Here is a 22156-nt window from a genome sequence, read left to right as displayed (position 1 = left end):
AGATACTCTTGGAACAAAATGGAATCTTTTGAGGGAAACAGCTTAGCACTTCAAAGCTGTTACTGTCACTCGGAAACACTTCCTGAACTTAGTCATCAAGGAGATTAATGCAGAAATTTCATTGGGGTGGGGGGAGAATCTCTAAGGAATTGGCCTCTCAGTGAAGCCCCTTTAGAGCTGCTGACTTCAAAGTATCTGACTCCCAGCAAGACAAACTCTCGGTATAAAACTGACGTCCATGTTGGTTAGCTGAGTTTAACCCTCACAGGTTGAGCCAAAAGAGGAAAAAAAGTCTCACAACTATTAATAAAGTAGAGCATTCAGTTTCATCTCAAATTTCTACTGGAACTTTTTTACAAGTCGTTGACCAATAATGCCTGTACTTAACCAAGGAGAACCATCCAAATGCCGAGAAGGCAGCATGCAGCCTGATCAGCATTCCCATACTTTGCTGTATGCCATCTTTCCTACCACAAGGAAGCTGATCTCTAATCCAGTCACAAGGAAAAAGACTACAGGTCCTTTCTGTCCGGAAATCAGGAAGCAGCACGTTGATGCTCCATCTAGTTGTTGCAAAAAGGAGACACAGAGCAGCCCAAAGAATGGAAATCTCCCAAAGGCAGCCATGGAAAGGATGGGATCTAAAAAAGAGCTGCCTTGTTCGTGGCAGATAATGAAGCTATGATGAAATAATCAGCTGAGGATGTCTCTCCCTGGACAGAAGAACTTCAAATCCCAAGTTTGCAGATCTTCTGTTTAATTTTCTTTTGTTCTTGTAGCAATAAACTAAGCATATCAGCTAATGTTTTCAGAAATAAGTCATCTTTTCCAAGGTTCTAGTTTCAACATACATAATTTCCTTTTTCCTATACTACAAGCAAGAACTCTATATAAAGGCTGGGCTAAAAACAGGATTCCTAATGTCAAAAATAAAATGCTACACATCCTCTTGCTTGGCATAGTTATTTTACTATTGCAGTGTCAGGAATGATGTTTTGCCAGGTTACCCAACCAAACCCGAACCTCATCAGAAAAAACATCACAAATTAACCTCATCAGAAAGTCGTAATTTTACTTTCACCTATAAGAGAAAAAGAGCACATACCTTTTGCTCTCCTTGATGACACTGTATAGCTTATTTCTTAACCATATATTTCTCTTTCAGAGAGAACAGAACAAAAATCCTTTTCCTGTGCACTTTGTTAACAGGGTCAAAACGAAGTCTCCAATTCTCTTGACATCCAAATATACATATAGAAAACATTTCCAGAATAATTCCAAAACTGAACCTTTTGCTCTCTAATTTGACTTCTGAGGAGTAGATAAAGGCACCACAAATTATCTTAAATACATCCTGTTGTTACATATGCAAGAGAATTACACTTGCTTGCTGGACGATTCATGTTGTTGACTACAACAGTATGCTCCACTAGCATGCTGGAAAGCTTACCCCATTTCAGTATCTTGACCCACTACTGTTTGCAAAAATACACAGGAAAAACTATTTTTAGAAAAGGTTGACAAGCGCTGGGACAGGACTAAATTTTACATGAGCAGAAAAATCTGGGATCTTCATTTTAAATGTAGTTTATATCATTGATTCTCAAAAGACAACCATCACTTCATAGAACCACAGAATCATAGAACTGTCTGGTTGGAAGAGACCTTCAAGATCATCGAGTCCAACTAATCCATTCTCTGCCCAGCCTGTACTTGTGCTTGGGATTGCCACGACCCACGTGCAGAACCTTGCACTTGGCCTTGTTGAACTTCATGAGATTCTCACAGGCCCACCTCTCCAGCCTGTCAAGGTCCCTCTGGATGGCATCCCTTCCCTCCAGCGTGTCCACAACACCACACAGTCACAAGTGAATTAAGTAATAATCTCATTCCAGCTCTTAGTAGGCAGGTGCAGCACCCGAACCTGAATGCCTGCTGGCAAGTATTTCAAGTGTCCTGGGTGCATCCATCCCCCTCCTGGGAGCTGGGCTGCCCAGAGTCAGCTTGGAAAGAGCAGAGCTGGTGGCCTTGGAGAAAGCTGTCATGAAGACAGTCAGAGGCCTCAGCAAGGGCCATCCCTCCTTCCCCTGGGAGCTGCTTTCAAACGAAGGCTGTCCCGCTGGGCCTTCACCCAGCTACAGCCCCAGATGCTGTGTCTGTGCACAGCCACTGCCCCACTGATCTGGGCCTTGACCCCCAGGCTGACATCCCAACCTGGCCTCAACCCAGCCCCATGGAGCTGCCTGATGCCCGGGGTTGGGGGCTGCCCCCAGCTCCCCTGGCCAGCAACAGCACTGATGTGGAAACCACACTATGTTCTCAGAGTTGCAGGTAACCTTTCCAAGAGATGACTGACAGTATTTGACAGGATAGAGCAAGAAGCTCATAATGCTGGTGTCTGTGTTCAGTCTTGAATATCAAAAAACAAGACTTCACTGACCTGGGCTTCTATAACGATGCACATCAGAAGTACCAGCTGCTTTTTACAACTATTTAATTTAATGAGGGAATATACAGGTGGTATAAGTGCTCTATAAAAATGAACAATGTAAAGGTCATTGAGGAGTTCATATTCACACTTCTCCAGAATATAAATTAACCAGTAAAATTAAAAGGCAGAAAATCTTCTGCCAATAAAAAGGATTTGGTGTTTAATTTACACAGAACATAATTAGTCTCTCCAACTGACTGCTGCAACCACTGATGGCTTGGGTCAAAGGAAGAAACATTTACCATGGGTATTTCTGTCCAATATGAGGATTTCCATATTCTCCTGAAGTACACTACTGTCACTCTCAGAGCTTGTCAGGGTTTCAGCCTTTTGCTAATTTCAGCGCTCCTATTGTAAGTATCTCCCAGCAGTGTATGATTTAAAAAGTATGTATTTAAACTCTACAATAAGCAAAGTCTCACGATATATTTCAAATAATCTATTTTCCAGGATCCCAAACCTACTCTAGTACAATGCAGGCTTATCAGTAGTTAAAGTGTCCCTAAACCAGCTGGGAAGAGCTCAGAAAGATTCCCCTTTATCACCCTCATGCCCTCTGCACAGGGGAACTCACTCTCTTCTCTAAAGACTGGCATATGTGACCCAATGGGAAATGCTGTGGGCTGAAAAAGAGAGAAAGGAAATGGTGAAGCTAATTGCACTACAATCATTCTTTGCCAGCTCAGAGTCATTGAGGACTTTCACACCACAGATGTAAGTGAGAGCAATTTCCAAGTGAAACTTCACTTGTGACAGCAGCAGGAAACTGCAGCTCAGGGATTGGCAATTAGCTTCCCAATATACCCATTTTTTTCAATTTAACATGAGCAGCATCTGAGCAGAGGAGTGAATTTGTATAATAATTATAAAACTTCATTTGTTTCAGAGCAATTCTAAATACAGGATGTCATTAACAAAGCACATAAACAACATATATTATTCTGCTATTATCAGCAATGCACGGACTCTTGCACATACCCATGTGTCCACAGGTATCTGGATTCTCCAGCCATCACCAATAAACTGCATCTGGGCAGCATAATTGCCACTGTATGGCCATCAGGGTGTTTGAAATCCATCACAATCTAAAAAGAAACAAAACCAGCCACCACGAATGAGCATGACTCACAGAGCTTCATATACATGCCAGGCACTCTCAAGTCCTAGCTTTGCCTTTTCAATGTCTTTATCAGAATATCACCATGAAACAGCTACATATTTCCTAGGGATGCAAAAGCCTCGGGGTCGCTGTCCTTAAGATCTCTCCCTTTCAGCACTGTGTTCAAAAATTTGAGAAAGTCACAAACATATGTGTGTGTGTGTGTATATATAATTAAAATACTAAATATAGACATATACTTATTTTCTTTTCACAGTAATAGCTTTCTTTGGGAGGATATGGTAGCACCGTTTAATCTCTGTGTATCCTGCAAGGAAAGAATTACCACCCCTCAACTAAAGGCAACTGCATAAGAGGAGGAGAGGGCTCATTTGCTGTGACTCAGGCATCTGAAAGTTACCTACCTGGGCTAAGGCAGTCAGCTACTGTCTTTTTGTGAAGTCTATGGAGAGAGAGATAAGTATCTCCACAGAGTGAGTCATCCTAGTCTAAAACGTAGAGCTAAGTGATGTGGAATGACCCTATGCCCTCTGGAAATGCCTACCCATTCAGAGCAGATTGAGCCCAGACAATTAATTCAGAGTAGATATATAACATTTAGATAACCACTATTAGGCGAGAGAAATAATATCCAACTCGCCCATGTTTCTTGGAGGTTTACAGCACAACAAGCACACACACTCTCCCAAGATCCTGACTAACATGCCAACTACCAGACCATCCTCTTATTATTTGCCACCTGGCTTCTAGCCATGGCAATATACTGAGGTAACGCTTTCAGCTTTATTCCAATTTCACAGCCCAGATGGCAGCGCTACATTTTGCTTCTGCTTCAGCTAGGAATGTTATCCTTTTACATTCCCCAAATGAGAGAAACTCTTGCTGTGGAAAATAAGGAGCAGGCCCTTTAAGCAAGCCAAATGAGTTACAGAAGACTTACCAAAAAAGAAAAGTGGTCAAAAACTATTCAAGTCAGCAGTTCCAGTTATACTGGAGAATTAGCACCACGAAAGTGCTGCCACCTGATTTGTAACCTATGAAGTATGCAATTTAAAAGCAGTGCAGACTTACTACGGTATGCCAGATCAAAACAAATTAAGCAGTTCTGCTTCTGCATACAGATGCATTTAACAAAGAGAAAACAGTGGTGCAATGATCAGTCATTCAGCACAAAAAAATCAGCAAGACCGAAACTGAACAAGCAAGACTTTTAAACACTACAAATTACCTCTTACAACATTTACTATTTAACGTTGTGCACACTGAAGCAAACTACAGTGGCATTTACATTTTTAGGAAAAAAATTATTTATGCTGTAGTACCACCCACATAGAGTGACATAGCTTCTCCTGTTGAGCTATCTAAATTTAAGGCAAGAAATGATGATGGTGACAAAGAGAGGCCGAAAGGGGAAGAGAGATATCGGGGAACAGGAATAAAGCCTACCTATAAACTCTGATTAAAGATTACAAAACTTTCCAATAGCTACACAAAGAGATGAATGGCAGCCACCTGCTAATACACTCCTTCCCCTGCACCAAGTTATTTCTTCTAGGTATCCTCAAAGAAGCATGGGGTGAAGAAGAAGAAAACACAGTGGCTTCACAGATCTGATGGGGAGGCTGCCCCATAAAGCGCGACTAGGTGCAAGGCTCCGTAAAAAGATGTAGTTATCTGGCAAGGCAAAGAAACCAGAGGATAACTAATCAGGACCAGCAACGGAAAAGAAAAGGAAAGGAAAAGCATGAAAAGAAAAGAAGTGGAGAGAGAAGTGGTCAGATGAAATGGGTGAGATGGTATCTGAGTCTGTCTTTTACCTCTCTGGCTCACTGCTGTTGCGGGACAGGTGTGAGGGGACAAGACAGACTGGGTTCTTCAGAAGCATGGCAGAATACAACTAATGAATAAACCTGAGACTCTGTCCAGACTCCTTCCTGGAGGCTCAGTTACCCCACTGTCCCTCTTTCTGGGTCAGTAGTAGCTACAAAGCTCTGTTCTTGCAGATGATGTTCAAGAACTGCACTTTCTCCAAGAGTCAATGAAGAGACCTCCATGGAGTCCCCTACACTTCCAGTTCCCATCTCCCCCCAGGGCCCAGAAGAGGACCTCGTTCTCTTTCACTTCTGCACGTCAGGCTGGGGACTCTACATGAAGCAGAGGGAAGCAGTTCCTCCAGCCCCCTGCTTTCTCCGCTGCTTTACCTCGTGCATCTCCAATTCCCTTTTTCCCCCACCAACTGCACGGCCCCAGAGTCTCTTCATAGAAGATGCTCCTCAACCCCTGTCCTGTTAACAACTGCGCATCCGAAATAGCAGAAGCTCAGAGTGCTCTGTAACAGATAGCACGTTGGGAATGAGAGGCCACAAAACTATCCCTAGTAGCTGGACTTTCAGGCAGAAATGGCAGGAAAATAGACAGTAAAAGAGGAGAGCATGTCCTCCTGGTTGAATTTCAGCTATGCTAAGCCAACAAAAGAACACATGGAACAAAATTTCTGATGGTGCAGCATTTGAGGCTGAAAAGCAGGAGATTATCTATGTAACATCTTGCAAGTCTAGTCCTCACCAGCACAGGATCCCAGCTCTGTCCCTGCTCCCTTCTTCTCTGTGGAGGAAAAGCTTCTGTACTATCATCTCACACTGTGTGGCTGCTCCCCTTCTAAATGAATTTCATCCTTATGACAAGCTGTGATGATTTCGGGAGGAAAACATAAATAAAGGATTAATTTACTTGCAAACGGGCAATGACATTAAGTAATTAGCAGTAATTGGAAGAGTCAAAAATCCAAATCCAAAACTGACTTTCACTTACGAGGCAGACAGAGATCCTCAGCTAGAATATATTAGAATTGTGCACTTTTTCTATTAACAACAAATTTGACATTGCACTTCAAACAGAGAAGCAAATTTAAGACACCTAGTGTGAACATCTGAAGAAAATTAGTGCAATTCCTATGCTTCATTCCTTATCTAGAATAACTGCACCTGAATGCTTAAAAAAAAAAAACAAGCAAGAGTACTTCTATCCTTTGTTTACAGTACAGTAGAGAACATTTAACCTAGAAAGGTTTTTGAAGAACTCTGTTCTTATCTCTGAAAAGCCTATTACTGACTGAAGTAGATAACATTCCCACACTCCTATATGTGTCTTTATCCTGGCAGAAAATTCTAAATTGTCACTGTCCACACACATGCACACAAAAGATTAATACATTTGGTCCTCTTTTTAATTTACTAAGGACTCACAATCGATAAAGCAACTCTGCCACTGCTGAATCAATCTGCTTCATGACAGCTTTGCTCCACAGGAGCTATTTCCAATTACTATTTTCGTTTTTACCTATTTTCTTTTTTCTCTTAGATGGCAGAGTCAATAAAGATCAAATTTCCAGCTAGCCTATGGTGTACTATCCAGAGATTACATTCAAAAAATAAAAACAGTGGATGCTTTGATCTTATACAACTTCTATCTTCTTTCTTTGTGCTATGGAAAAAGTGTGTCTCTAAATATACAAAAAAATACTTAAAAAGAATCAAACAGCTAATAATACCTACTTGTGGTTTTAAATAACTTGTCATAATGCCAGGTTATTTAAGAGAGAGTGTTTATGACGAGGGAGCATAGGAAGCAGTAAACAGCTTTCAAGGATGGCTAAACATCAAAGCAAAGGGACACCCACACCACGAACATTGTTCCTGTGGCATAAAATACAGCAAAACACAGAAACCAGGAAAGAATCCAGCATAAAAGAAAAAGGGAAGAAAGTATGTTTTTCTTAACTCCTCAGGGAATGAGAAGTCTGCACTGCCTTTCAGTGCAATGATACTTTACTTCATGAAAGAGCAGGAGGATGGACGTGAATGACTGGTCTATCAAATAAGTAACGATCCAAAGGCAAAACAGAAATCATGCAACAGGGCTCTAAGGACAATGTCAATAAGGATTTCACTGCTACAGCTTGGAATGACAATATTGTTTCGCTAAGCTTTGTCTCTGATGCAATTTGTATTTGATGTTAATAGACTACCTTAGACAAAACATACTCTAAAACTGAAAAAAGTACAATGTAGAATGCTTCTCAAGTCTCTGACATTATTTACTGAATTTTCAGAGAGCAAAGACATATTATCAGCCTACATAGCAGTTTCCCACATGTAGAACAGATGAAATGGAATGTCTACTTCAAAGACAGCTAAGAGGTTTAAAGCCCACACACGGAGCTTGAACAACACCGTGGGGCTCCGTGCAGAGGCAGGAGCCTGCGGGCTTACACAGGACCGAGACAATCAATGGTGCCTTTAACTGCAAAAACCATGCTAAATTCCAAAATGTGGAATTCAGAAAAATGCTGAGATTTAAGGAGAAAGAGAATGGGATTATCTCCTCTGAATAATCTACCTCATAGGAAATCTATCTTATGTAACATATGCTGATATTTACATCCTATATCATGTTCATACCTAGCCATACTTCAGAAGATGAGCGCAACATTGACAATCATGATGATGAAATATTTCAGTGCTGCCTACCTCAAAAATCTCTCAACACATGCACAGGTCTCCCCCATATCAGATTTATGCCAAAGCACACCATCTCTTGCTAAGCCTGCTTATCTACTTAGGCACTACAGTGATGCTACTCACATGCTTACTACACTTGCTAGGTTTTCTTTCTTCAAAACTTGTATTCAATGTTCCATCCATGCAATACATTAGTATCTTCCTGAATTTTCTGTGTCACTCTAAGTATATATTTCTTCCTCTTACTTGAAGTCTATAGAATCATAGAATCATAGAATGGTTAGGGCTGGAAGGGACCTTCAAAGGTCATCTAGTCCAACCCCCCTGCAAGGAACAGGGATATCTCCAACTAGATCAGGTTGCTCAGGGCCTCGTCCAACCTGGCCTTGAACGTCTCCAGGGATGGAGCTTCCACCACCTCTCTGGGCAACCTGTTCCAGTGTTCTACAACTCTCATGGTAAAAAATTTTTTCCTAATATCCAACCTGAATCTACCTCCCTCTATTTTAAAACCATTGCCCCTTGTCCTATCACAACAGGCCCTCCTGAACAGCCTCTCCCCATCTTTCTTGTAGGCCCCCTTGAGGTACTGGAAGACCACTATAAGGTCACCCCGGATCCTCCTCTTCTCCAGGCTGAACAGCCCCAACTCTTTCAGCCTGTCCTCATAGGAAAGGTGCTCCAGCCCTCTTATCATCTTCGTGGCCCTCCTCTGGACCCTCTCCAACTGGTCCATGTCCTTCTTATGTTGGGGGCTCCAGAACTGGACGCAGTACTCCAAGTGAGGTCTCACGAGGGCAGAGTAGAGGGGAAGAATCCCCTCTCTCGACCTGCTGGCCACGCTCCTCTTGATGCAGCCCAGGATGCGGTTGGCCTTCTGGGCTGCAAGAGCACATTGCCGGCTCATATTGAGCTTCTCGTCCACCAGTACTCCCAAGTCCTTCTCCCGATCCATTCACCACCCAGTCTGTATTTGTGCCTGGGATTGCCATGACCCAGATGTAGGACCTTGCATTTGGCCTGGCTGAACTTCATGAGGTTGACACGGGCCCACCTCTCCAGCCTGTCGAGGTCCCTCTGGATGGCATCCCTCCCTTCCAGCGTGTCCACAGCACCACACAGCTTGGTGTCATTGGCGAACTTGCTGAGGGTGCACTCCATGCCACTGTCCACGTTACCGACAAAGATGTTGAAGAGGGCCGGGCCCAACACGGACCCCTGAGGGACGCCACTCGTGACCGGTCTCCACTTGGACATCGAGCCGTTGACCACTACTCTCTGAGTGTGGCCATTGAGCCAATTCCTTATCCACCGAGTGGTCCATCCATCAAACCCATGCCTCTCTAGTTTAGAGAGAAGAATGTCGTGCGGGACAGTGTCAAAAGCTTTGCACAAGTCCAGGTAGATGATATCCATTGGTCGACCCTTGTCCACCGATGCTGTCACCCCATCATAAAAGGCCACCAAGTTGGTCAGGCACGATCTGCCTTTGGTGAAGACATGTTGGCTGTCACCCATGTTGCCCTCCATGTGCCTTAGCATGGTTCCCAGGAGAATCTGCTCCATGACCTTGCCAGGCACAGAGGTGAGGCTGACCGGTCTGTAGTTGTTCGGGTCCTCCTTGTTCCCCTTTTTAAATATGGGGGTTATGTTCCCTCTCTTCCAGTCATCGGGGACCTCGCCAGACCGCCACGACTTCTCAAATACAATGGCCAGTGGCTTGGCAACTTCATCCGCCAGTTCCTTCAGGACCCGCGGATGGATCTCATCAGGTCCCATGGACTTGTGCACCTTCAAGTTCCTCAGATGTTCTCAAACCTGCTCTTCAAGTACAGCATGAACGTTTAAAAACTATTTCAACATATGGACAACACTTCATTCTTTTCTCTCTGAGGTCTCACCTTGTTATGATTTTCTTGATAAACCCGAGGAGATGGGTGTATCCACTGAACAGCATACCATAACTATTAGGTATGCCATTGACTCCACAATACAAATTCTCTTGTTGTTTTTACTCTGTTTACAAGATTCACATCGTGCAGAAGAAGAAACCTTCTGCAATTTCTAAGCCAACTCTTGTTGGATGGAGAAGCTTCCAATCCTCTGCAGGCCCTTGTTGTCACAGCTAGCTGGAATATACACCACTTTCCTTTTGTACCCGGGGATGCATCTCTTGAGGTTCACCAACTCCAAGATATTAGAAGTTACTAGTCATCCCACTAGCTGGATGGCAGCTCCTTATAGTGTCCAACAGGGTGGCTGCTCTGCCCAGCCTCAGTAGAGGTTGGGATCCTGGTGGCACATTTTGCAGCATCACATTAACTTGTGACTGCTGCTGTTCCCACTCCAAGGTCTCTCCCTGCCGCTACAAGTTCTTATGGTTCACTCATACGTCTTCTCAAGCTGACTCTTCTTTGTTTCAAAAGCCTCTTTGTAAATGCAGGGTTACTGTTTAATCATGCTGATTGAACAGCCAGACTAAAAGAAGAACACAACAAACCTAACCCATTAAAGATTACCCATCAAATATGCCAGTTCCAACTAACTCTAAAAGCATCAAGTTTCTTTTGTGTGTCAGGACATCATCACCTGTGGCCTTTGCACCTTCCCAGATCATTACCTGTGCTAAAACTCAATGTTGAATATTAGACTCCTACATTAAAGACCTTCAATCCCTACAGTAAAAGGCAATAGCTGCGTTACCACTGCTTCCATCTCTCTGCCACCACAGGAATAAATTTCTCCTTTTTGGAAATTGCTATCCAACCCCAGTATATGACCTTGATGTCCTTTTGTGAATCCAGAGACAAGGACTCAGTCAAGTTCTCAACAACATCAAGTTTATTCAATTTCACTAACATTCCATTTTCATCCTTTAACAAATCACCTCCCTAGCTCTTAGCTTAAACTCTTTAAGGACACAGAAAGCAAGAGGCTAATGCTGTTAGTCTTCATTTAATTTCTTTTATTGACTTAGCCTCCTCTGAAATATTTTCCATTCTTTCAGTCATATATCTTCCCTCACATCTGTGGGTGCTACTACACTGACACACAGAGAATTAAATCCACCTACACCAGGGCAGAATGCGCCCCAAATGTATGAAATCACTCATTTTTCTTTCCAAAAGAAAGGAAATTGCCAAGATTTTGTATCACTTGCCCTCTCATGGAGTACAGTTCAATGGAAGTGCACAAGAGGACTCTTACACTCTCTAATCCTAGTGGCCTCCAGAGGGCTCAATCTGTTCAAGATATAATGCCCAGACATCACAAGAAAGCAGTTCTGCATCCTCAGCCTTGCACTTAATGTATTACTCTCATGTCCTGAAACCAAATAATCCTTACTTACATGTTCAATGCTTACAAAGAGTCTATCAAGAAACCACTGGAGAAGTTCTTACAACACACACGCAACTGTTCCGTAATGTGTACAGCTTTATATGCAAGTACGATGATGTTTACAGGATCCTGGTATGCACATTGTACATGTGGTGCTGTGGCATATCTGTAATTCACACATTTAGAACTTGCAAGTTCAAGAGATTTTAAACATCTAAGCAGAAAAGGAAATACTTCAGTGTTCAAAAAGATTGTATCACATTTTTAAATCACTAATCATTTAAAAATATCTGTGGAAACACACTATAATCAGCAATTTCCATGTTACTAAGGTTGCAAATATATGTAGCAGGACTCTTTTCAACCATAATTTTATTTCCATGCCACCCTATCTGTACATTTATCATCCTGTCATTGACCATTACAACCTTTAATTGCAAGTTTTCTACAATAAAAGTGGTGTAAGGGACTGTGAACAGAGCCTGCACGTAACATAAACAACAACTGATACAGGACAAACCAGACCGTGGCTGAGTAATACCACCAAACATGGAATAAAACACCTACAGCAATGAGAGTCATTTACAGGAAAGAAGACCTCAAGTACTCAACGTTCAGGGTGTACACTCATACCACATCCTAGTGTGGCACAGACCAACCAGCTGTTGTACCAACCAGCTGTTGTACCAACCAGCTGTTGTACCATAGCCCTAGTTCTTACAAGGGTCAGGATATTTCAAGGCACAGGTAAATCATGCTGCATATTCATTATCCTGTATAGTGGAAAACCATCCTCCCTCACTCTCTACACACACTGGGATGTTCCTCAGACCTTACTCTGCCCTGCTGGTCTCAGCTTTCTGCTGCAATACTGTAGTACAGGAATCCAAGCTAAGTCATAGGGTAGAAACAGCCAATTCAGTTCACGATTAAGACATCTACGTTCGGATATAGATTTTTAAAAATCCTGTTTGGGACCTGAAACCTGTGAAACCAGACACTAGATGTCTAGCTCAGCATGAGCTCCATCACCCGCTACGCTGGACTGACTCAAACCCCATTCATTACAGAGGAGCTCAGGCATGCAGTGCACGTGCATGCACCTACCTGTAAACACTAAAATTTCAGTGTCTTGATCCTGGACTGAATACCACTGACAACACGTTATTTAATAAGGCAGCCAAGTATGGATTCAGCAGATGCCTCAACTCTGTTTAAAACAGTCCTGCCTTAATTAAAACCTCTTCCCGCACTATTATCATGATAATTTTGCCCCCTACATACTGAGAAAGTAGTACAGAAATAGTCCAGTGCTGAATATCTGTAATTCAAAAGGATGAAATGATAAGTTTGCTCAGCCTGAGTGTGAAACAAAGGTCAACTAGCCCTTCTCACAACTCCATCTAACACTGTCCCAGACACCATTACAGTAACAGAGAATTGGCAGAATAGAAGACACACGAACTGTGCCTTCCCGACCTAATTCTTGCGTCATACCTCACAAGAGCTGACAAGACACAGTTTTCAATCTATTGCTATAGAAACTACCATATGGCCTGTTCCTTAATCCTCTACATCTCCACTGTGAAAGGGAAATCTACTGAAGAACGAAGATCTGCGCATGAATTTTCAGAAATGGCTTAAATACATAAAGAAAAGTCATTCCTTAGAAGACAAGAGCATATTAACTCTCAAAAAAAAACCCAAACAAAAACCAACCAAACAACAATGAATGAAAGCCACGTTCTTGGTTAATGATGTCACCTAAGGCCATAAAGTATAATTCAAAACACAGCAGGACATAGAAAGACTTCTTTAAAATCATTTGAAGAAAAAAGTTTTATAAATTCACACAATTGCCATGTTTCACCTCACTGCAGTACCACACACCTGACACACACCTATTATTTTAAAGCAGGTAAAACAATCAAAAAGGAAAAACACGTTTTGAAGTTTGGATAGGCAGTATTCCAACACTGCTGATTTTCATCACAAGCAACGTCATCTCTTCTCTCATTCCCTCCTTCTGCTTCAATAGCTGAATGAGTGACTTTACATAATGCAGCCAAAAGTTACACAGAAGGGCTCTACCATGGCCTCAGCATCTGGCCCTGAATTTACAATGGCTTGCATGAAAATGCACTGCAGAGATGTATGCAGTAACAGAGGAAGAGGAGGAGCAGGAACAAGAACATCTAAGAAGGAACTGTGAAGTGTCCAGTTTTCACCACCTTCAGCTGCACCATCAACCTTTCCTTTCAATCATTCTTCTGTAGCCCCATCAAGCAGACCAGAGCTTCACCCACCTTGCCCCTGCACCACACCACGAGGCTGCCTGACCACCTTCTTCTCCACTAAGAGCACACCTCTTCCACTGCCTTGAATCCGAATCTTTCTGTTGAGTGTAAAAGCATCGCAGGTTTGACAGCTCTGGCTCCAGCACACTTTTAACCGCCCTAAATTGCCAGTTCCTCTGTGAAAATTTCCAGAGTTGACTCTACTGAAACAAGAGCTCTGTGGAGAATCTCCTCCTGAAACACTCAACATAGCTGGAAAGAAAAACAGACACAGAACATTGCAGTATGCGAAATGCTCAGATTTTAAAAGATATTATAAATGCAGGCAGACTTCAACTCCCATTTGCTACACTTACTGGTATTATCAAAGTCCAGTTCAAAGCCAAGAGAGACAATACACCACAGCAGAAGCTTAACAAGTTAAGCTTGTTTCTTTGCTTATAGACTACTTGCGATTATCGACTGACTTCTTGCCATTTCTACATGAAATTTGCCATAGTCTAAAAATAGGCTCCTATGACAATGGAGATGACATCACTGGCTAATGAAATTAGATTTCTTTATTGAATTCCAGAACTGAAGTACAGCTGAAATGCAACAGCTAAAGATAACGACTTTTTAATGCCCTAGAGTTCAGCCTGTTTGCTGTTAATTTGTGGCAGACACCAGGATTCCATTTCATGCATCAAGTTCTGATCTTCTAAAAATAACATGGGGAATAGAAACAGCTTCGACTGATAAATCTCTCATAGAAATTAAAAATTGTTTAAAAAAATAAAAAAATTACTAACTACTCAAACAACAATAGAGAGGTTTCTGTAAAAAAAAAAAATTGAACCATATTTCAAGAACGACAATCCAAACACAAACATAATTTCAGTTGTAAAAATATTAATTGAAATGTAAATTTAAATGCTGTTAGTTTTCTTCTATTACAATGATCACATTTTTCACAGGAATAAATAGCAATTTCATATTTAAACAGTTAATTCATCTCACCACCACTGAAAAGTAGTTCATGTATCATAGTGAAAGGTACATGGGGGGAGTGAAGTGGAACAAGAGGAAAAAAAGTTTTAATTTAAAAAAAGCATTTTTGTGCATCTTAATCTAGAGTTTGTTTGCGTTTTTTCCAAATTTTTATCTATGTACATATTTCCTACCACATGAAAACCAATTAGAAGTCTCCAGCAATAGCAGGACACTTTTTAGAGAGTACGTTTGCTTCCACTGACAAATTCAACATCTGTATCTGTGTGCCACAGCAAAGCCATAACAGCCAGACGTTTGAGAACTGGAAATGAAATGATGCTGTCTCAACACAAAAATAATCAGACTACAGAAACAGCAAATAGCCTGGAGACAATAGGTCTGTTAAAAACAGAATCAAGTTGGTAAAGGAATCCTGCAGAAGTTTTCCTTCATTATTTAGCAGCTATGACCACAGTCAGAAAATTGTAAGCCCTACTGCAAACTTTTTAGAAAGTGTTTCACTCACAGTAGGATTTTGGTGTGATTGTGAGAAAAGTAACTGGAACTATATGACATTTTTCATAGCATCTCTATATATTTTTCCATGGGATATTGAGTGGATTTCATTTTCAAATTCCTCCTAATTGCAATTTTTTTTGTCTCTTTTTCCATATTCACCTCAGACGCACTGCTGACACAGCTGCCCAGAGGAGTTCATGAGATAATGAGAACATTCTTCCCACGTCCCTTTCTCAACACCAACCACTCAAAGAAAACACAGGATGCTAAAAGAGCAACCAACTGACTGGGAAGAAAGCAAAGTGGTACAAATCAAGAGGTGCTGCAGCTCTGCCTTCCCTCTCAGCTGCCAAAACAATGGACCACGTGCAAGAAACATACTGCTACACAGAATGGAGTAAGGCAACTTCCCACTCTAGCACACCCAGGAGAAGTATCTCACCAAGTCACAGCATATTCCGCAGATCAGAGATCCCACAGCAATCAAACCACAGGCTGCCCTTTCTCAGCACAGCTTTATGGAAAGGCACGGCAGGTGACAAGTTTCTTTCTTTTGCGGAAAAGAAGGAAGGCTGGTATGCACCCAACAAAAGCGAGACAGGAGACAAAGCCCTGCAGAGCTGTTGGCCCAGTACTGGCCCACTAAGAGTAAATGCCAGACCTTGGAGACTTACCACAGGGACAACTCATACAAACAAGCACCTGGAAACTATGTCTCACCAATATGAAAGGGAGAAAAAAAAGATTATTTTTTACATATAAAAGTTTAAAATACAGGCTCTGTCATTGCTTAGTTTTGGTTTTGTTCTGCCCAAGTAGCTGGGGAGGTAGTGGAGAAGGTCAGATTTCCATGCTGCTATCTTGTTTCTCAAAAAATTACTGCCACACAGCTTCTAGAAAAATAATGTGAGTTCCGGGGGGCAATTCTGTCCAAATGCTGCTCTTGTAGCATCTCTGTGAAAATCAAGATTGATTAGCAGATTCCTACAGCACTTGAGAAACAAATGCTTGTCTGCATTAGTTGCACACAGTGGGTGCCTTGCTGTTGTTACCTTTGACTAAAATAGGAATTAGCCTATAAACAACCAAGGTCATGGAAGGAGGTGATTAGGTATTGCAGGACAGGTTCCCTCTGAGTGATTTACATGAAAGTTGGACTTTCAAGATCCTTACAAAGGTTAAAATAACTGATCAGGTGGAAACATCAGCAGGACACATTGATGCCTGTGAACAGAATCCTGTACGCAAACAGGAAGAGACATCCAGCACAGAAATAAAAACTCAGAACAGTATGTTTACTGAATATTCACCTTTCCCAAAAGAGACAGTAGAAGACTACTATAAATATTCCCATGAAGAGCTGTAGGCATTGTTGCTTATCTCAGAGGGCACAATTCAACATTCAATTACATCAACAGAAAGTTCTCCCTCGATTTTGACGGGTCTTGTATCTGATCCAAGCTCAATGAAAGTACATTATGGTATGACATGGACAGAAAGAAACACGCAGGACATATTTATACAGAGTAAAAGCAAACAGGAGAGACGGATTTATGAAGCCTGATGCATTTAACTTGTGGTGCTCAGGACATCTTTCACACAGAGAAACTCTTAAGTAGTTTTCAAAAATGAAATACGGCTTTAAATGGAACAAACCAACTAAACTTGGTATACAATTATAAATATAGTCCACTTGAGTTTCCAGCTAAATGATACAGAAACCAGTGTAAATCACTATTCTTCAAGAGCTGATAAAATCCATGACTGCTTAGAAGAATGCAGCTCAAGAAATGTGTCTCACGGATCTGTAAAGCACACTATCGAGCTTTGGGAATCCCCCCAGACTCACTTGAACAAACTTCTGAACTCAGCATTACATTGTAGTCGTTAAAATAAATGTCTTCCATTTGAGTTGAGACATTCTAGTTCTGCCAATCCAATTTCTTTTCAAATATTGATTGCTATTACTACTATCTCACCTACTATAATCATGCTGTTAGCATGGACAGAGGAAAAAACTTTGGTATAGCCACTAACAGAGTAATTCCTTAAATAGGTAAGATGCTTTCTGTCTTCCCTTAGAAGAAAAATAAAGCAACGTAAATGTAAACAGTAAATTAAACAGAATGAGAACTAACCAAGTTAGAGCTCATACAAGACAAGATACTAACTGCCAAAGGCTGGGTACAATCTAGACTTTCTGAAGGCTTCTAACAAAATCTCTCAAACAGCTATTACAGAAACAGCTGCTGTAAGAACAGCTACAGGTTTCTGTTTGTTAAGCAAGACAAATTAGAAATAGATCAACAGATAAGAAGCAAAAGTGCTGGAAAAATGGTCAATTACCAGCCTGAGAGATGAGTAACAGCAGCATACCTCATCCTATCAGTTCTAGGACGACCATCAGTCACACATACTTCAAAAGTCTGGTGGAGTTTTTCTTTGTAATGTTGCTCGATTTTCAAGGCTTAAGAGAGCCATGGCTTTTCTTTACAGATCAAGGCACTTAGTATCTGTAGGCTAAGGCATGATGAATATGAGTTCAGACAAACAGAAAGTAGGCAGCAGAGGTCAAGGATGATCCGCACACGGCCCCAGTTTAACCCTGAGCCACAAAGCTGACCCAAGACCCTGAAGCTTCCCTTTCGCAGACATTAGGTCAGGGGCCTAGCCAGAGCATCACAGCAGTTCTCAGTGTTTACACCAGCCTTCTGCCAGGCCAAGGCCCAGGGATAGGAAGCAGAGTAAGGCACTAAAGGAGGAAAAGCAGATGCTAAGGAGAAGAGAATGACAAGACTGGGGTTTCCACATCAGGGCTGGATATTAGGAAAATGGGACAGAACAACATAAGTCACAGTATGGTGCCAACACAACACACCCTTCAGGAAAACTATGGCTGTGCTTCACCTTCTGGTATGGGGCAGTGCATGTACCCCAGTCTTGGGCAGAGCAGGGTAGAGCTGATGAGGAGGGACTGCAGGGTGTCACTTGCTGTTTATTGGGGGCTAGATCTGCAACCAGGAAGGGAAAATTCGTTTATGGGTTGTATATACTCATTGTACTACTTAGCTCATTATAGAAACGCTACCTCTGTATTGCTAACAGTCTAATGAATCGAGGCTTACATGACAGCATGTAAAATGGCAAATTGGGAAAAGTGGAAAAACAGAAATCTCAATATTGATCAAGCTCCTGCTGCAAACCTGCAAAAGGAAATTTGACACAGCTGCAAACTTGGCCAGGCTCCTAAGATGAAATACTGTAAAATTACATATCTTTAGAGACACCAAATGGAGGCACTGAAAATAACACCTAACTCAAAACCAGAAAATTCTCAACAGAAAGGACTGCTCCCTGTTTTGCAATAACCTTCTTCTAACTCACGGACACAAGACATATGGTTTGCCATTAAGCTTAATAAAAATAACTCTGAACTAAATTTACCCCATTGCCTTTCCTCTCCTACTATGACAACTTTTGAATTAAAGAAAGTTGTATTCAATAACACATTGAAACTGATACTAATCAATATATTCAGTGTACCAGCTCCTATAAAGAAAGGGTGAATGTGATGATTTATAAAATGCCATGACAAGCCCATAGGATGTTCTGGAAGTTTCACTTTATTCTGCAGTTTCCCAGGAGATGCCAAAAAAAAACAGAGAAGTGATTAGCCTGAGACCCTCGTTTTTCCTGGAGTATTACAGACAAGACACATCACATGTCTCACTGCTCTGCCCTCAAACTATTTAGTAGTTTTCATAAGTGAGGCAGAAGTACAAAGTAATAGTGAGATATTTCTCCCTCAAATCAAGTATAATCCATCTTGTAAACTCCCCAAAACACAACGTATTGCTCCAACTAGAATAAAATTGAGCCACTTGATTTCTCTGTGCCTCTTGACAAAGCCGTTCCATGTGCATGAAATAGGAAAGAGATTGGAAAGAGAATCTCGCACCTCCGTTTCCACCTCATTTCATACAAGCGTTAAGAACTTGGGTTGCTGTACATTATCTGATGCAAGACAAATGCAGTGTTATTAAGAATCATGCCCTTATTTTCTTCTCAAAATTGTTCGTTCATATTTAAGATGAACGTATATGCCACATGCCAATAACTATTCCTTTTTCAACATAAATCATAGAATCATAGAATGGTTAGGGCTGGAAGGGACCTTCAAAGGTCATCTAGTCCAACCCCCCTGCAAGAAACAGGGACATCTCCAACTAGATCAGGTTGCTCAGGGCCTTGTCCAACCTGGCCTTGAACGTCTCCAGGGATGGAGCATCCACCACCTCTCTGGGCAACCTGTTCCAGTGTTCTACCACTCTCATAGTAAAAAATTTTTTCCTAATATCCAACCTGAACCTACCTCCCTCTATTTTAAAACCATTACCCCTTGTCCTATCATAACTGGCCCTCCTGAACAGCCTCTCCCCATCTTTCCTGTAGGCCCCCTTGAGGTACTGGAAGACCGCTATAAGGTCACCCCGGAGCCTCCTCTTCTCCAGGCTGAACAGCCCCAACTCTTTCAGCCTGTCCTCATAGGAAAGGTGCTCCAGCCCTCTTATCATCTTCGTGGCCCTCCTCTGGACCCTCTCCAACTGGTCCATGTCCTTCTTATGTTGGGGACTCCAGAACTGGACGCAGTACTCCAAGTGAGGTCTCACGAGGGCAGAGTAGAGGGGGAGAATCACCTCCCTCGACCTGCTGGCCACGCTCCTCTTGATGCAGCCCAGGACGCGGTTGGCCTTCTGGGCCGCAAGAGCACATTGCCGGCTCATATCGAGCTTCTCGTCCACCAGTACTCCCAAGTCCTTCTCCTCAGGGCTGCTCTCGATCCAATCACCACCCAGTCTGTATTTATGCCTGGGATTGCCACGACCCAGATGTAGGACCTTGCATTTGGCCTGGTTAAACTTCATGAGGTTGGTACGGGCCCACCTCTCCAGCCTGTCAAGGTCCCTCTGGATGGCATCCCTCCCTTCCAGCGTGTCGACGGCACCACACAGCTTGGTGTCATCGGCGAACTTGCTGAGGGTGCACTCCATGCCACTGTCCACGTCACCAACAAAGATGTTGAAGAGGGCCGGGCCCAAAACGGACCCCTGAGGGACGCCACTTGTGACCGGTCTCCACTTGGACATTGAGCCGTTGACCACTACTCTCTGAGTGCGGCCATTGAGCCAATTCCTTATCCACCGAGTGGTCCATCCATCAAACCCATGACTCTCTAGTTTAGAGAGAAGAATGTCGTGCGGGACAGTGTCAAAAGCTTTGCACAAGTCCAGGTAGATGACATCCATTGGTCGACCCTTGTCCACCGATGCTGTCACCCCATCGTAAAAGGCCACCAAGTTGGTCAGGCACGATCTGCCTTTGGTGAAGACATGTTGGCTGTCACCCACCACCTCCTTGCTCTCCATGTGCCTTAGCATGGTTCCCAGGAGAATCTGCTCCATGACCTTGCCAGGCACAGAGGTGAGGCTGACCGGTCTGTAGTTGCCCGGGTCCTCCTTGTTCCCCTTTTTAAAAATGGGGGTTATGTTCCCTCTCTTCCAGTCATCGGGGACCTCGCCAGACCGCCACGACTTCTCGAATACAATAGCCAGTGGCTTGGCAACTTCATCCGCCAGTTCCTTCAGGACCCGCGGATGGATCTCATCAGGTCCCATGGACTTGTGCACCTTCAAGTTCCTCAGATGTTCTCGAACCTGGTCTTCAAGTACAGTGGGCGGTGGTTCATCCTCACAGTCCCTGCTAGTTCTTTCCACAGCTTGGGTGGTAAGACAAGAGGCTTTACCATTGAAGACTGAGGCAAAAAATTCATTGAGTACCTCAGCCTTCTCTATGTCCCGGGTAACCAGAGCACCAAGTCTGCAGAAACAAATTAGACTTACAATGATCCCGCCAACAAAATAGTACGAAGTGCTTTGTTACTGGATATAAAATCCTTCACCACTGAGGAAAAGATTGATTCTCAATAATGGGATTTAGGTTGCAAGGTATCACTGAAGACGGCAGTGCCATCAAGGGCAGCTGGAGACACGTCACCAGCGGCATACCCTAGGGTTGAAACTGGGGCTAACAGTGTTTAACATCTTTATTATGACCTGGACGTTGGGGCAGAGTGCACCCTCAGCAAGTTTACAGGCAGTAGAAAACCAGGCAGAGCAGCTGATACAGCAGATGTTTGTATCATCATTCAGAGGGACCTGGACAGGCTGAAGAACTGGTGTCAACAAGAACCTCATGGAGTTCAACAAAGGAAAGTGCAAAGCCCTGCACCTGGTCAGCAATAACCCCAAGCATCACTATACACTGGAGCTGATCAGCCAGAAAGCAGCTTTGCCAAAAAGGACCTTGTGGTCCTGGTCGACAGGAAGTTGAACATGAGCCACCAATGTATTCTTGCAGAAAAAAAAAAAAAAAAAAGCCAACAGCCTCCTGGGTTACATTAGGAAGAGCAATGCCAGCAGGTCAAGGAGGCGATCCTTCCTCTCTCCTCAGCACTGGTGAGGATGCATCTAGAACATTGTGTCCAACACTGGGATAGACTGGGCTTCTCACTACAAGAAAGATATAGACCCCCTGGAGCAAGTCCAGCATAGGGCCATGAACATGATTAAGAAGTATCTTTATATGAGGCGATGCTGAGAGAGCTGGGATTGATCGGCTTGGAGAAGACATGGCTCAGGCTCAGATAAGATGCCTCTTACTAACGTGTATAAATATCTGATGGGAGGGAATGAAGAAGAGCTTGGCTCCCTCTTCCTAGTAGTGTCCATCAACAGCACAAGAGACAATGGGCACAATTTAAAACCCATGCGATTCCATCTAAACACAAAAAAATAGGTCTTTTTTTACTGTGATGGAGGTCAAACACTGCCCAGTGCAG

The 22156-nt window shown here is 42.8% G+C and overlaps 1 protein-coding gene across 1 annotated transcript in view; it reads right to left on the bottom strand.

The window, feature by feature from the left end:
* The window catches only part of ALKBH8 (alkB homolog 8, tRNA methyltransferase), a 57819-nt gene that overhangs the window by 15313 nt on the left and 20350 nt on the right, over nt 1-22156 (bottom strand). The window contains exon 9 of the mRNA XM_086621786.1: nt 3470-3576. Within this exon, the coding sequence (XP_086477912.1) occupies nt 3470-3576 (107 nt within the window). The remainder of the gene's footprint in view (nt 1-3469; nt 3577-22156) is intronic.

The sequence above is a fragment of the Tauraco erythrolophus genome, chromosome 1, assembly GCF_009769465.1.
Source record: "Tauraco erythrolophus isolate bTauEry1 chromosome 1, bTauEry1.pri, whole genome shotgun sequence".
Classification (NCBI taxonomy): domain Eukaryota; kingdom Metazoa; phylum Chordata; class Aves; order Musophagiformes; family Musophagidae; genus Tauraco; species Tauraco erythrolophus.
Note: the sequence above shows the minus strand (reverse complement) of the source record. Positions and strands in the feature narration are given on the sequence as shown.